The 16,001-nt window shown below is 38.4% G+C and overlaps 1 protein-coding gene across 2 annotated transcripts in view; it reads left to right on the top strand.

The window, feature by feature from the left end:
• Positions 1 to 16,001, top strand: part of GTF2H1 (general transcription factor IIH subunit 1) — a 38,566-nt gene that overhangs the window by 4,987 nt on the left and 17,578 nt on the right. For both annotated transcript variants that reach the window (XM_045894045.3, XM_045894044.3), the window contains exons 2-7: positions 4,003 to 4,171; positions 7,494 to 7,686; positions 8,438 to 8,600; positions 9,735 to 9,828; positions 11,273 to 11,422; positions 11,549 to 11,628. In XM_045894045.3, the coding sequence (XP_045750001.1) occupies positions 4,018 to 4,171; positions 7,494 to 7,686; positions 8,438 to 8,600; positions 9,735 to 9,828; positions 11,273 to 11,422; positions 11,549 to 11,628 (834 nt within the window). In that variant the 5' untranslated portion in view covers positions 4,003 to 4,017. The remainder of the gene's footprint in view (positions 1 to 4,002; positions 4,172 to 7,493; positions 7,687 to 8,437; positions 8,601 to 9,734; positions 9,829 to 11,272; positions 11,423 to 11,548; positions 11,629 to 16,001) is intronic.

The following is a 16,001-nucleotide window of genomic DNA, read 5'->3' as shown; positions in this document are numbered from 1 at the left end:
GGTGGAACTCCAAGGTCAGGCTGACCCAGATTCAAAGCTGTCTACTTCCTTGATGCGTTGGGAAAGCATCTTGATTTTTTTTAGACCCAGTTTCCTTTATCTGCAGAATAGAACTAATAATAGAACGTACCTCGGGATTGTTAACTGGGGACTGAATAAGATAATGCCTGTAAAGAACTTAGCCCAGTGCCTGGCACATATTAGTAAGCATTGAGTACCTTTTTTGTTTGTTTGTTTTTCTGTTTTTTTTAACGTAAGCTCTACACTCAACATGGGGCTTGAACTCATGACCCTGAGATCGAGAGTTGCATGCTTTACCAACTGAGCCGGCCAGGTTGCCTGCATTGAGTACATTTTAGATAAATTAATAACATGAAATCAAACTACATGTTTTTTTTTCTGCTTTCTTTGATTATCTAACAGTGTATCTTTTCATGTCATTAAATAGTCTTTTCAGACAGTGGTTTTTCAAACTTTTTAAACAGTAATAACTCTAATCAAAATCTAGGAGGGTGTTAAATAAGTAAATCAGTTAAAAGATGGTATTATATATTAAGAACGTGAATCTTTGTCATGTATGTTTTATAGATATCCAAACTGGAGATTGTAAAACAACATGAAGTATTTTCAGTGGCAAGTGAAAAACAAGTTAATTTATCTCCACCTGCATGACTCAACAGCACCTCACACTCTTCATGTCCAGAACTGAATTCCTTGTCTTCGCTTTCAAACCTGTTCTTTCTTCTGAATTCTTTCTATAAATGGCACCACTGTACTCATGTCAGTAGGGCTTAGGAATGGGGAATGAGCAAGCAGCCATGACAATTTTCAGTGCTTGCAGTGTCTATTCATCCTGTTTCCTCAGTATTCCTCCTTGTCCCTTCCTCTCCATTCTTGCTGCCACCAGCCTGGTTAAGACCCTTGCTAGTTATTCTTTTAAGTCTGTCTCATATTGTCCAAAGATTAATTTCCTAAGATATAAATTACTGCCTTGTTCAAAAATCCTTAGAGGTTTTCTGTTGTCTACCATGTATGGTGGCATTCTCCACTGTTTCCGTCTTAACCATCTGATTCCATATCCCTTTGATCTTTATCATGAACTTTATACTACATCCAGAGCAGACTGCTTACCATTCCTTGTGTCTCAAGCCTTTGCCCCAAACTGTTCCCTTTGCCTGTAATGCCTATTTCCTTTTCTCTGTCAAAATCCTTATTTAAGACCCAATTCATAATTATGTATAAAAAAGAACAAACTACTGATACATGTAATAATAATGTGGTGAATTTCAAAAAACAGGTTAGGTGAAAAGTCAGAGACAGTATATGGTGCATGGTTCTATTTATATGAAAACCTAGAAAAGAGGGAAACCAACCTGTGGTGATGGAAATCAGAAAATAGTTGCTGAAGCGTGAGAGGAAGAGAACTGAATGGAAAGGAACATGAGAGAATTTTGGGGGGGTGGTAGAAATGTTTTCTGTCTTGTTTTGAGTAATGGTACATGGGTATATATAACTGTCGAAATACATCAAACAGACCACCTAAGATGTACGCATTTTGGTGGTTTGTTAATTATAGCTGAATTTTTTTAATTGTACTAAAAAACCTATGACAAACCTTTGACAAAACCTCTTCTGTGAAGAAATGGCCTCTGAGTCCTAATTCAGACGTTTTTTATCTCCCTTTAGGAACTTCACACATTCTAATTTATATACACAGATACATATCTTTATCTCTTTAAAAGTAGAAATCATTATTGTCAGACATTCATCTTTGGATAACCCCTAGACTTGTTGGCTCAGCACAAATTTATTGAATAAATTATTCTCATTGACCCTTTTTCTTTCTGTTCCTCGGGTAGAGTAGCCTATGAAAGGGAGTACCTATGAAAGGGAATATTTGGCTACTCAAAATTCAGGAAATCCATTTCAGAGAAACTAAGATTTCACTTTTTACTTGTATTTTTTATTTCTAAATTAATGCTTGAGTAAATTTTTTGATTGTAGCTACATCTGTGGTGAGTGGGCATAACTTGTCAGATTATATATTATACATATGAAACTAATGTAATATGTGTCAACTACAATTAAAATGTGTTTGTTTTTTTGGTTTTTTGGGGGTTTTTTTTGAAGATTTTATTCATTTGACAGAGAGAGACAGCTACAGAGGGAACACAAGCAGGGGGAGTGGGAGAGGGAGAAGCAAGCTCTCCACTGAGCAGGGAGCTTGATGCGGGGCTCGATCCCAGGACTCTGGGATCATGACCTGAGCCAAAGGCAGACGCCTAACAACTGAGCCACCCAGGTGCCCCTTTAAAATGTTTTTTAATCCAGTCATATTTTTCATTAATCATAAGAGGTGATGGTAGAATTGCTGATTTCCATTATTTTTAGTGCCTGCCACTCTTCCTGGTGCTTACTTTCCCACTACGTCCAAACAGAGGTGTTCCTCAATTATTTTGCAATAATCAATGGCAGATCCAGTATTTCGTTGTTCCCTGTTGTTTTAACCTCCAGGAAAAATGTTTCAGTCAAGCTTCACTTGTTTGCTCATGGCAAATTTAATCATTATACCTATGTTAATTCTTATACCTATGATATGTTAATTTCTCTACAATTGTATTTTAAGATATCCCTGAAGAAGTAGATATTTTAAAATTATACTTTAAATCATCTTTTTGGGAATGAAAACTTAACGTCATCACTTCACCAGAAATGACATATATGGGGCATTTGTGCTATCACTTTCTCCATCTCAGCCCATGGCAGCCATTGCCATCAATCGTGGCTTCTTTCCTGTTAAGCCCATACAGCCTCAGATTCCCTTTCAGCCTCATATTACAGACAGCCACACCCAAGCCTCTAGAATTTGGGTTGAGCATTTATCCCAGGACTGGGAAGGAAGAAGTAGAGGTAGGGAGAGTAAAAGCTGTTTCCTAGGTAATGAATTAGCCATATACAAGTGAATCTTCGGCCAAGACCTGGAGAACAATTGAAGACATTTGATTGTTAAAAGATGGGGGAAATAGCATCTGAAGTGTTAAGGGTTAAAAGTTTTATTTTAAAGCACACCGGAAGAAACTTAGACCAGGAATCCGGAAACGTGGGTGTGGTTTCAGCTCTGAGAGAGGTTCTGGGAAGATCACACAAACCCCATGGCACTTAGTTGTTGCAGCTGAAACACAATTGAACTAAACATTCAATAGGGTTCTAATTCTAAAGTTCTACAATTCTAGATGTAGATTAGATAAAAGACAGCAAATCTGTAGTCAAGTCATACATTTAAGACTTAGGAATATTACTGAGGAATTAAAAGTAAAATTGAAAATACTCTGGTTAGGGGCGCCTGGGTGGCTCAGTTGGTTAAGCGACTGCCTTCAGCTCAGGTCATGATCCTGGAGTCCCGGGATCGAGTCCCACATTGGGCTCCCTGCTCGGCGGGGAGTCTGCTTCTCCCTCTGACCCTCCCCCTCTCATGCTCTCTCATTCTCACTCTCAAATAAATAAATAAAATCTTTTAAAAAAAGAAAAAAAAAAAAAGAAAATACTCTGGTTAGAATAGGTAGAAATGGTTTAAAAACTGCCAAGTGTCATAAACTGTATTATATAAATTCACACCTGTGATATGAGCAGATGAAATTTGATTTTAAAGGATAATGCCGTATAACTTTATCTTCAACTTTCAATCAGGGACTTTTTTCCTCCTCTTTATTAGTTTAGGTTTAGATTTGGAAAGGCCTCCAGAAGTCAACAAATCTGATCCTAATTGAGATGTGAAATTTTTTTTTTTTAAAGATTTTATTTATTTATTTGAGAGAGAGAGAATGAGAGAGAGCACATGAGACGGGGGGAGGGTCAGAGGGAGAAGCAGACTCCCTGCCGAGCAGGGAGCCGGATGCGGGACTCGATCCAGGGACTCCAGGATCATGACCTGAGCCAAAGGCAGTCGCTTAACCAACTGAGCCACCCAGGCGCCCGAGATGTGAAATTTTTTGTCTCTGTTAGCACTTTCTAGGCATCATGGCAACTTCATCTGAAGAAGTTTTGCTGATTGTGAAGAAGGTGCGTCAGAAGAAGCAGGATGGAGCTTTATACCTCATGGCAGAAAGAATCGCTTGGGCACCTGAAGGCAAAGATAGATTTACAATCAGCCATATGTATGCAGATATTAAATGTAAGTCATCTATACTAAGGTCTGATGGAATATTTGTTAGTAATTTTATAAAAAGATTGCTCATATAGTCTGTGGGTTTTTTATTATAGTGTCCAAAAAAATCAACCATATTGAAATAATTATAAAGTGGGATCATTGAATATATGTTATTCTGTAACCTGTGATTAATAATAGACTTTGTATAGTTTTTTTTTTTTTAAAGATTTTATTTATTTATTTGAGAGAGAAAGAATGAGAGACAGAGAGCACAAGAGGGAAGAGGGGAGAGGGAGAAGCAGACCCCCCCCGAGCAGGGAGCCCAACGTGGGACTCGATCCCGGGACTCCAGGATCATGACCTGAGCCGAAGGCAGTCGCTTAACCAACTGAGCCACCCAGGCGCCCAACTTTGTATAGTTTTATATATGTAAATCTAGGTCATATAAAGATCTCCACATGTACTTTTTTTTAGGAGTTGCATAATAGTCCGCTAAATGGATATACAGTCATGTATTTAATTAGTTTTCTGTTGAAGAACAGTTAGGAAGTTTCCAGAATTCTTTTAATGCAAACAGTACTGCAGCATAGTTCTGTGGGCTAATATCTTTGTGAGGTTGTATGTGTGAGATACATCCCTGCAGTAGATTTACTGGTCCAGATGGTTCATATGTTTAAACGCATTAAAATGATAGATGATGGCACATTGCCCTTTAATAAAATTGTATCATTTAAGCAAGTAGTCTAATTAATCTTCGGTTATGTGGCCATCATCTGTTGAGAGAAGATAGACTCATTTTTTTAATTGGACGGAGATAGGAGATACAGGGTTGTAAAATTGTGGTATCTGAACTGCAACCATTAATGTGAATTCATTTATTTTCCTGGATATAAAATTCTTCTCCTAGATAAAATCCTGTGTAGATTTCAAGGAACATGACACCTCAAAAAATAGTCAACCTTACACATTCAAGTGCTCAATTTATAAATGTCCTTTGTGTGTAAACAGTGGCCCTAAGAACTTACCTCTACTTTGCTGCTGGAAATGACCAAGATTTTCATCTATCTCCACTGAAATAACTTAGAATTTTAATTTCAAAAGGAAATACTGTTTAAATTTCATCATAATTAGGTCCTAAGCTATCTGGTCTTTTGTCCACTATTCTGGTAATACTACCTCCCTTTAAAAGTCTGTGGAAGGGGCGCCTGGGTGGCTCAGTCGTTAAGCGTCTGCCTTTGGCTTGGGTCATGATTGCAGAGTCCTGGGATCGAGCCCCGCATCGGGCTCCCTGCTCAGTGGAGAGCCTGCTTCTCCCTCTCCCACTCCCCCTGCTTGTGTTCCCTCTCTCGCTCTCTCTGTCAAATGAATAGATAAAAATCTTTTAAAAATAATAATAATAAAATTCTGTGGAAAAGTGCCTCACCAAGTTCCTCCTACTATTCTTACAAACTAACATTTGTACCAGAAGAAACTCCGAAATTAGGAACTGCCTCTATTAGCATTTCTCTTAAACAGGAAGCTGGTCCTGTAGCTCTGCAAAACACGTACTCATTGTGATACCCACACATACAATAAAGAATATACCCTTCTTCTATTTCTCGACAATTCTTCTGTTATTGAGAAGGAGAGCACATACCCAAATCTAGATCTGCACCAGATCAGTTTTTGTTTTAAGTTGAATATTTGAAAAAAATACCCATTTCTGAAAGGAACCACTGAAAGTTATCAATAGTAAATGACTAAGGTGAAAATCAGCAGTTAAGTAAGCTAATTAAAAAACTTCAGGGGGCACCTGGGTGACTCAGTTAAGCTTCTGCCTTCAGCTCAGGTCTTGATCCTGGGGTTCTGGGATCGAGCCTCGCATTGGGCTCCCTGCTCGGCAGGGAGTCTGCTTCTCCCTCTCCCTCTGCCTGCCGCTCCCCCCTGCTTGTGCTCTCTCTTTCAAGTAAATAAATAAAATTAAAAAAACAAAAACACGTCAGAAGTAGACCTCTCAGAGGCAAAGTCTAAGATAGAGCAAGGATAAAGCAATGACTGAGAAAAGATGCCTAGAAAGGGGTGATGGTTTTGTTTTTGAGAAATAGAATACCAGAGTAGGCTGGCTGACAGTGTAAATTCCTCTATATTGCTGTTTTTGGTGGTAAGATATTTTATCTAAACTGTTGATCTGGAAGCCGCATCTTTATTGAAAAAGTTTGTTTAGGAGCTAGGCGATTTGGGTTGTGAGCTCTAGGCAGCTTGTTTCACACTACCAAGAGTCTCCCATTTCATGGGACAAAGCCCCTCCATCTGTCTTCCCCTGACAAAGACAAGCACTACTATTGCCATGAGGCCCACTACTTTAAGAGTACAAGTTCTCCATTATGTTGGTGATTTTGAGGTTCCCCACCTCAATTTATTATGAAAAGTTTCAAAGTTAGAGAAAAATTTTAAGAACGATACACGATATGTCCCACTTACTATTATGCGTGCAAACACTTTGCTCTGTAATATTTTCACACCAAGAAATTTTTAGTAATAAGTAACGTTTCCCCATTTGTCCCAATAACGTTTTCTGTAGCAGTGATTTTTTTTTTAAACTATATCCAGTCTAGCTTCACAGATGGAGTTGTAGTATCTTCAGTCTTTATAGGCTTATCACATACCACATTCTGATTATGTTTGCTTGCCTCCTCAAGGTTTTCTATAATCTATTTGTGTAGACCTGTATTTCTCAAAAACTGAAAGGTCTACAGGCTTGATTGTACTCAGATTAAACCCTCGCAGCAAGAACACCTAGGTGATGGTATTTACTTATTATCCTATCCCCCACAGAAAGCCCATAGTGTGAGGTTGTGCCACCCACTTTGGATGAGATGAAGTTTCATCACTGGGTTGAAGTGGTGACACCAGATCTCTCAGATGTAAAATTATGTATTCTTTGCAATTAGTAAGACATGGGCTGTTTTGGAGTTTTTTAAATTATGACAGATCATTTTTATTAATAATGTTTTTTGGATTCAGATGTTCAGGGTGGGTTCAGGACTCCTAGTTGGCTATTTAGAGATCTGCCGCAGTTGAATGGAAACAAAAGCCCTTTAGTATCTTGAGGTGGAGGCAGTGAGTGAGAAGGGCCACACAAAGGGGATAGTAAAGAAGGAAGCAGAGTGTTAGCAGTGAATTTGTTAAACTGTGCTCTGATCATATGGGATTATTTGAGAAGAGGGCATTTCTGCAAAAGCATTAAGATTGGAGCAGGGCCCCTAAAGCCCAAAGGAATTCTGAATTTTCTTGGGGAGAATAGCCTGTTGTTGGACAGTTTCCAGTGTGGGTGTCCTCATCTAATTTGTCTCATGCTTCTTTTTAGGCCAGAAAATCAGTCCAGAAGGAAAAGCTAAAATTCAGCTTCAGCTGGTGTTGCATGCAGGGGACACAACTAACTTCCATTTTTCCAATGAAAGCACAGCTGTGAAAGAGCGAGATGCAGTGAAAGACCTTCTCCAGCAGCTGCTGCCCAAATTCAAGAGGAAAGCGAATAAAGAGCTGGAAGAGAAAAACAGGTGAAGGGGGAAAAGAATAAAGAGACGCTAAGTTCTCTCCAGTCTTTTAGTAGAGTAACAGCTTGTTATTTCTTATCCCTTGTGCTGCATTAAATTAAATTAACTGCCTCAAGCCTAATATCTGGTGAGGAACACAACTGAGACTCAAAGGTGATAAGGTCCTTTCATTCCTTCTCCTAGTTCTCTTCACAAAGATGACAGGAAAGCATTAGAAGTGTATTTGTAAGTGAGAAACCTGAAAGAAATCACATTGTAAAAAAGTTGAGAAAACATGAAATAATGAGTTTCTGATAAGACAAATTATTCCATCGCCAATATCTTCCATGCCATCTATGCTTAAGTCTCTAAGTGCTTATCACTGAGAAACTGGTGGCCAGAAAATCTCAACCATACCTCCTCTCTCCTCTTTCACGTTCATATGTGAAAGAGAATGCAGTACAGTTCAAATACAGGCATGATGACCTTTGTATCACTGGATATAGAGATGAATAACACCAAATCCATACCCTCAAAGAGTTTATTCTTTGCTTTTTCAGACTTCCATTTATCTTCATTTGTTCCTCCAAAAACGTTTTTTGTTTGTTGTAATTACTAACAAATGAACTAAATGACCTCTGCTGCTCCAGCATCATAAAATGGAAGTCGAGTGTCTCGGTTTCATGTTGTTAAAGTAGTTAAACTCTTTTTAAAGTGTTACATAAATAGCGTTTTATTGTAGAAGTTCAATATATTCAATATATTCTATCACCAGAATGCTGCAAGAAGATCCTGTTTTGTTTCAGCTTTATAAAGACCTTGTTGTGAGTCAAGTGATCAGTGCTGAGGAATTCTGGGCCAATCGTTTAAATGTGAATGCAACAGAGAGTTCTACATCCAATCATAAGCAAGATGTTGGCATTTCTGCAGCATTTCTGGTATGTGACCCTTCTAGATTTCTGAAGGGAAAAGAAAAAAAGAAAGAAAACCTTGGTATATGTGTTAACAATGCCATTTTATTGGTAAAACTTAGCATTTCCTTAAAGTAAATTAGTGAATACTTTGTTATCTATAGTATTCTTCTAAAATATAAATATATGCAGTACTGGGGTGCCTGGGTGGCACAGTCAGTTAAGTGGCTGCCTTCGGCTCAGGTCATAATCTCAGGATCCTGGGATCGAGTCCCACATCAGGCTCCCTGCTGGGTGGGGAGTCTGCTTCTCCCTCTCCCTCTGCTATTCCCCCTGCTTGTGCTCTCTCTCTCATTCTCTCTCTCTCAATAAATAAAATTTAAAAAGTATATATATATACAGCATTTTTTAAATAGATACTTTTTGCTAGCTATACTTTTTGGTTTGGGGACTTGACCTTTACATGCTAGAAATTAAATGGACTTTAATAAAGAGAATCTTTTAGCAATTGGAGTAATACTTGTTTCCCCTAATTCTTTTAAATTTAGAACTTTCTGATACCTTTCTTTGTGATTGCTGTATTTATAATGCAGAGTTAAATTTGTAATGACCATGGTGTTATAGAAGAAGTAAGATTTATAAAATGTATTTTAGTGAAAAATTGGGAATACCTTACCTGTAGAATTAGAAAGTCGGATTCATTTAGTCTATACCTGGTAGAACCAAAGTGGTATTTATGCATTTAACAAAAATTTGAGTACCAATTACATGTTTAGCATCTTCTTGGGTGCTTAGTAGTGAATTGAATTAATAAGGCCTTCCCTAAAGAAACCAGTCAGATAATATTTGTTTAGTAACCAAAGTTTATAGTTGTTTTGGTAACTCTACAAGTATTATGTTAAAGCTCCACTAGCTATCTACCTATTTGACTATGTTGAATTTTCAAGGACGCAGATTTTACACATCAGTAAGATTATGTGAAACCAAGCCAGGCTTCTTTGAGCCCTCTCTCAATGCCAGAAGTAAGGGTGAGGAACTTAATTTCTGTCTCTGTAGTTTATTCAGAAAGTCTGTTTTGCCAGCTTTGTCCAGTGTCTATTATATGCTTACACATCTTCCCCCGATATTCTAATGAATATATATGTGTGATCTTTATTTTAGGCTGATGTCCGGCCCCAAACAGATGGATGTAATGGTCTGAGATACAATTTAACCTCTGATATCATTGAGTCCATATTTAGGACGTATCCAGCAGGTAAGAAGAATCAATTTTTCCACATAGTTGAAATATTTCTTTGGATGAATTCAGTAATACATCAGTGAAAAACAAAAAGCTTTACCTTTATTCCTGATGAAGTGCAATAAAATATGTGAAGACATGGTAGTTATTAACGAGTCGGTATATAATGTGCTGTCATCAGTTCATTGGTATGCTGACTTTCCCATTCTTCCATCAGTGGTTCTTAAACTTTATTTACCCTTCAGCATACCTGCACAAAATGACCTGTTCCAGAGGCATCAATAAATGAGTCTCTACAGCATTAATTTAGATCATCCTTCATGCTGCCTCCAGAGTGACCTTTCTAACCCACAAATCCTTACCCTTGCAGAAACCATCCTAAAAGTATAAATGACTTGACCCCAGCCTTAGTAATTTATGCTGTGCAGCCAAGGTTGAGAACCATCACTTCAGTTATTCTACTGACTAAACAGTTCTCTCTCCTCACTCCCTCACTCCTGCTCCATTAGTCTTTGGAAACAGATATCGGGACCCCATAGAACTCAAGTATTGCCCACTGCCACCGCTATAAAATCCTGACTTCTTTGGGCAGGTAGAAGCCTCCCCTTTGCTTCTGTAGGAGCTTATGTCTGCTTCAGAGAGTTATCAAATTGTAATGTAATTATTTTCATACTTTTCTGATAGTAATAATTATATAGTGTTTATTATATACCAGACACCATTCTGAGGCCTTTATGTATATTAACTCATTTTAGTCATTACAAATAATTCTATGAAGTGGGCACTCTAACTACCTTTATATGACCGATGAGGAAACCAAGATGCACAGAGATTATGTAATTTGCACAAGATCATATAGATTGTAAGTGACAGACCTAGAATTTTTTTTTTTTTTTAAGATTTTATTTTTATATATTTGACAGAGACAGCAAGAGAGGGAACACAAGCAGGGGGAGTGGGAGAGGGAGAAGCAGGCCTCCCGCGGAGCAGGGAGCCTGATGCAGGGCTCGATCCCAGGACCCTGGGATCATGACCTGAGCCGAAGGCAGACGTTTAACGACTGAGCCACCCAGGCGCCCCCAGACCTAGAATTTTAAGCTCAGGCTCTCTGGCTCAAGAGACCATGCTTTTAACTTATTTGCTGATTGGACTGTGAGCTCTTGGAATGTGCTGAACTGAGAGTCTGTTGAGTATTGATTCTTGGTATTTCTACTAAAACTTTGAAACTTATTAATTCTCTTGGAGCAAGACAAGGTTTTGTTTGTAATTTGTGAAGATTCCTAAAGGTAGTGTATCACCTAATCTCTCAAGTTATATTTATTACAACTAGATTATTATATACAGTATATAAAGTTGAGCAGTTCAACCTAGTTTTTACTATTAGTATATATTTAAATTAATTTGAGAGATTTTAAGAAATGGAAATTCTGTATGTAACTTTTATGTTTTTTTTCTACAGTAAAAATGAAATATGCAGAAAATGTTCCCCACAACATGACAGAAAAGGAATTTTGGACACGTTTCTTTCAGTCCCATTACTTTCACAGGGACCGGCTGAATACAGGATCAAAGGACCTCTTTGCAGAATGTGCCAAAATAGATGAAAAAGGTAGCTGTTTATCCCTGACACACATTAAATTTAATTTGCTGCTCTCTAGTCATAGTGCTGTTAGTGAGTTTTTTATTTCTAAGGAAGGTCAGACTTGACCAACTTTTTATTTCATTGCTTTTCCAGGGTTAAAAACAATGGTTTCATTAGGAGTGAAAAACCCACTACTTGATTTGACAGCTTTGGAAGATAAACCATTAGATGAGGTACGTAGTATTAAAAGAATTTATGAGAGGGGTGCCTGGCTGGCTCAGTTGGTAGAGCATGTGATTCTTGATCTAGGGTTTGTGAGTTCGAGCCCCATGCTAGGCATAGAACCTACTAAAAACAAAAAACATACATATTTTTTAAGGTTTTATTTATTTATTTGATAGAGAGGGCGCCTGGGTGGCTCAGATGGTTAAGCGTCTGCCTTCAGCTCAGGTCATGATCCCGGGGTCCTGGGATCAAGTCCCACATCGGGCTCCCTACTCAGTGGGGAGCCTGCTTCTCCCTCTGCCTCTCTCTCTGTCTCTGATGAATAAATAAAATCTTTAAAAAAAAAAAAAAGAGAGAGAGAGCACAAGTGGGGGGAGGGGCAGAAGGAGAGGAAGAAGGACAAGCAGACTCCCCAGTGAGCACAGAGCCTGACACAGGGCTCAATCCAAGGACCCCGAGATCACAACCTGAACCAAAATCAGACACTTAACCAACTCTAAGCCACCCAGGCACCCCACAAAAAAACAGATTTTAATTAAAAAGAATTTATGAGATAAAACAAGTCTTCCTAGTCTTCAACTAGTTTAAAAATTGCTTTCAGTGTAGATATTCCACTTTTGAGAATATAAAATAAAGTTTTGTTATTTGGAGTGATTTATCAGAAGTGCTTGTCAATAGCACTGTTTGCTATTGCTATTGCTAATTGCCTTGAAAAACTGAAATTCCTATATGACTTGCTAAAACTTTTTTAAAAGAATTTTCCTCCCACTGGTACTTCTCTAGGTAATGTGAAGGCTTAACGTATTTGAGTCAAGCTTTATTCTCTGACATTAATCTAAAGAAATGTGGATAAATATCAGTAGGCCAAGAAAAGATAACAAACATTTTTCCATAGCCCAGTGTTTGTCAGACTTTGATCACACCCGTGACCCTTGCCCCGCACTAGTTCCAATAAGTTTCAACAGCTAGACCACCAAGTATGCACCACCTACCTCCACATCGTGACCACAGACTTACAGATGTATCCAGTCACGGGGAAAGATGGGATCCCTTTTGATTGAGGGATTCCCTACCTCTCAATTCCATCCCTGCTCTTACTTGTAAGCTAGGAGCCAGCCTTCCTCAGTTATTCTCTTCACACTCAGATATTCATTTTCTTACCTTTCTTTTGGCTCCTCTTCTGCTGGCCATATACACATGCTAAACCTTCCTGTCTTGTCTTTTTCTAAACTTTTTCCTTTATTTTAGTGTATGGTACTCACGAGGTGAGGAAACCAATGTTTAAACTTTTGATCTACAGTCTTTAGCAGAAAATAATCCTTGGTGCCCAGATGAGTCGTTTCCTTAATGAAATTGAGTTTTCTTGATAATTCTCCACATTCAGGCACTTCCTTTGTAAATTTCAACATATTAAAACATGGCCCTCCTTAATCATCCTGAAAAAATGAAGCTTTGTGAAGCTTAAAGGTATAGCTTAATATGGGGAAAAGATTTTAGTGCCTTTTTTTTTTAATTTTAAGATTTTATTTGAGAGAGAGACCAGAGATTACAAGCAGGCAGAGGGAGAGGAAGAAACAGACTCACTGCTGAGCAGGGAGCCCGATGTGGGGCTCGATCCTGGAATCCTGGGATCATGACCTGAGCCGAAGTCAGACGCTTAACCAACTGAGGCACCCAGGCACCCCATTCGTGGTTTTAAAAAAAATAAAAATGGGGCGCCTGGGTGGCTCAGTCATTGAGCGTCTGCCTTCAGCTCAGGTCATGATCCCAGGTCCTGGGATCGAGCCCCGCATCAGGCTTCCCTGCTCAGCAGGAAGCCTGCTTCTACGTCTCCCACTCCGCCTGCTTGTGTTCCTGCTCTCGCTATCTCTCTGTCAAATAAATAAATAAAAAATCTTTTTAAAAAATGTAATAAATAAAAATAAAAATGATGGGGAGCCTGGGTGGCTCAGTTGGTTAAGCGACTGCCTTCGGCTCAGGTCATGATCCTGGAGTCCCTGGATCGAGTCCCGCATCGGGCTCCTTGCTCGGCGAGGAGCCTGCTTCTCCCTCGAACCCTCCCCCCTCTCATGTACTCTCTCTCTCTCTCTCATTCTCGCTCTCTCAAATAAATAAATAAATCTTAAAAAAAAATTAAAAAATAAATTTAAAAAAAATGATGGTATATTGGGGGGTGTCTAGCTGGCTCAGTTGGAAGAGTATGCGACTCTTGAGTTTGGGATTGTGAGTTCGAGCCCCACTCTGTGTGTAGATTACTCAAATTTTTTAACTTTAAAAAAAATGATGGTATATTACACATAATCGTGTGTGACTTTGTTCTTCACTTTGCCTGTTATCACTATCAGTTCAAGGTAAACCATAGTTAAGTACATAGACTCTAAAGCCAAACTACCTGGCTTAGACTGTCATTTTTTTTTTAACATTTCTAAGCCCAGTTTTCTTATAAAATGAGGTTGATAGTACTGACCTTAGCAGGGAGTAGGAAAACTGAGGAGATGTTGGTTAAGGGTACCAGCTTGCCACTAGCAGATAAATAAGTTCTAGAGATCTGATGCACAGCATATAGTCAACAATGCTGTATTACAAACTTCAGAGTTGCTGCATCTTAAGTCGTCCTTACCACAAAACAGGAAATGATAATTACATGACATGACAGAGATGTCAGCTTTAGGGTAATCATTGTAATATATAAATATCAAGTTAACACATTTTATACCTTTAATTTCTAAAATATTAATGTGTCAATTATATCTCAGTTGAAAAAATGCAATACAAAAAAGGTGTTGACTTTATAGGATTGCTACAAGAGTGAAGAGTGTGGTACACAGTGAGTGTTCAACAAATAATAGGTGTTACTATTATTTGTTTTTAGTGCCTGCCCACTATTCCATTGTATGGACATGTAAACATTTATATAACCAATCCCCTTAATGGAAATGTTAGGTGATTAAGTTTTTCCTTTGGTGCCTCTTTTTCCTCTATCATCCTCTAGTTGTTGTAAACTCTCCCATGATACGACCTTTGGCCACCTTCTGAATACGTCATCTTCATTCCATTGCTTAAATAGCGCCTCCTCTCCATCCGGTCACTGTATCATGCCATCCTCTTTATTTTCTTCATACCATTTGTTATTTTCAAAAGTGATCTTCTCTCAGTAGAATATAAGTTTTGTGAGGGTGCCTCTTGTTTACTGGCCTATTCCCTGCATGTGGCATATAAAAGGCATCAGTAATTATTTGATAAAGGGATGAATGGTATAGGAGTCTTTTTGTAATCTTTCATTTACCTTTTGTAGCCTTATGTCTCACCAATCCCTGACCCACACTTCATTCAAGGTGTAACTGCAGTACAGAAAAACGCCATGACACATATGCATTATGTTGTTTGTACACCTATATTTAAGCAGTTTCCTCCCCTGAAATGTTACTGTCTTCATGTCTGGCTTGCAAGCACTTGATCAATTTATGGTGCTCCATGAAGCTTTTTTGAACTTACTCTGCTCTCCTCCAGTGGGATTGGCTCCTTCCTCATGCAGCACATAGAAGTCTTAACTATGTGTACTGGCTTACAGCCCAACACCCTACTAACTAGTATTCTGGCTCATTTGGCACAAGGTCTTAACAACTTTCTGTCTGTAAGGCCTAGTACAAACTCAGTACATGTTTGAAAATATCTGTTTCTCTACTATCTCTTTTTACAGAGTTTGGAAAAGTTGACTACCCTTGCTTAGACTAATACTTAAAAAGTTATAAAGCCAGAATTTGAATCCGTATTTATGTGACTCCAAAGTCCATGCTTTTTTTCCACTGTATTCTATTTCTTCATTTAATATTTTGCAAACTATATCCAAAACTGCTCTTTAAAAAAATTCACAGTTCGGGGCACCTGGCTGATTCAGTCTGGAGCATGCAATTCTTGATCTCAGGGTTGTTAAGTTTGAGCCCCACATTGGGTGTAGAGATGACTTAAAATATTTTTTTTTTAAATGCACGGTTTAAATTTTTGTTTTTGTTTTTTTTAAGATTTTATTTATTTGAGAGTGGAAGAAAGAGCACAAGCAGGGGGGTGGGGCAGAGGGAGAGAGAAAAACAGACTCCTTGCTAAGCAGGGAACCCGATGCGGGGCTCAATCCCAATGGTCCTGGGATCATGACTTGAGCCACTGAGGCACCCCAGAATGCACGGTTTAAGATTATTTTTGTGATAGCAGAAGGGGCACATTGTCTTTTTTATGTGTATGTAACTTTTTATTTATTTATTTATTTGTGTATGTAACTTTTTAAATATTTATCTGTAAAAATTGAGTAATGCTCAGAATTAATATAGTCCCATCATGCAGAGAATTTTTTCAGCTAAACGTGTCTCTCATAATGGATAAGAAA

The sequence above is a fragment of the Mirounga angustirostris genome, unplaced genomic scaffold, assembly GCF_029215605.1.
Source record: "Mirounga angustirostris isolate CCGP_5_RB_7025 unplaced genomic scaffold, mMirAng1.0.hap1 SCAF_13, whole genome shotgun sequence".
NCBI classification, from domain to species: Eukaryota; Metazoa; Chordata; class Mammalia; order Carnivora; family Phocidae; genus Mirounga; species Mirounga angustirostris.
The sequence above is the reverse complement of the archived record's forward strand: the minus strand, read 5'-3'. Positions and strand labels throughout refer to the sequence as shown.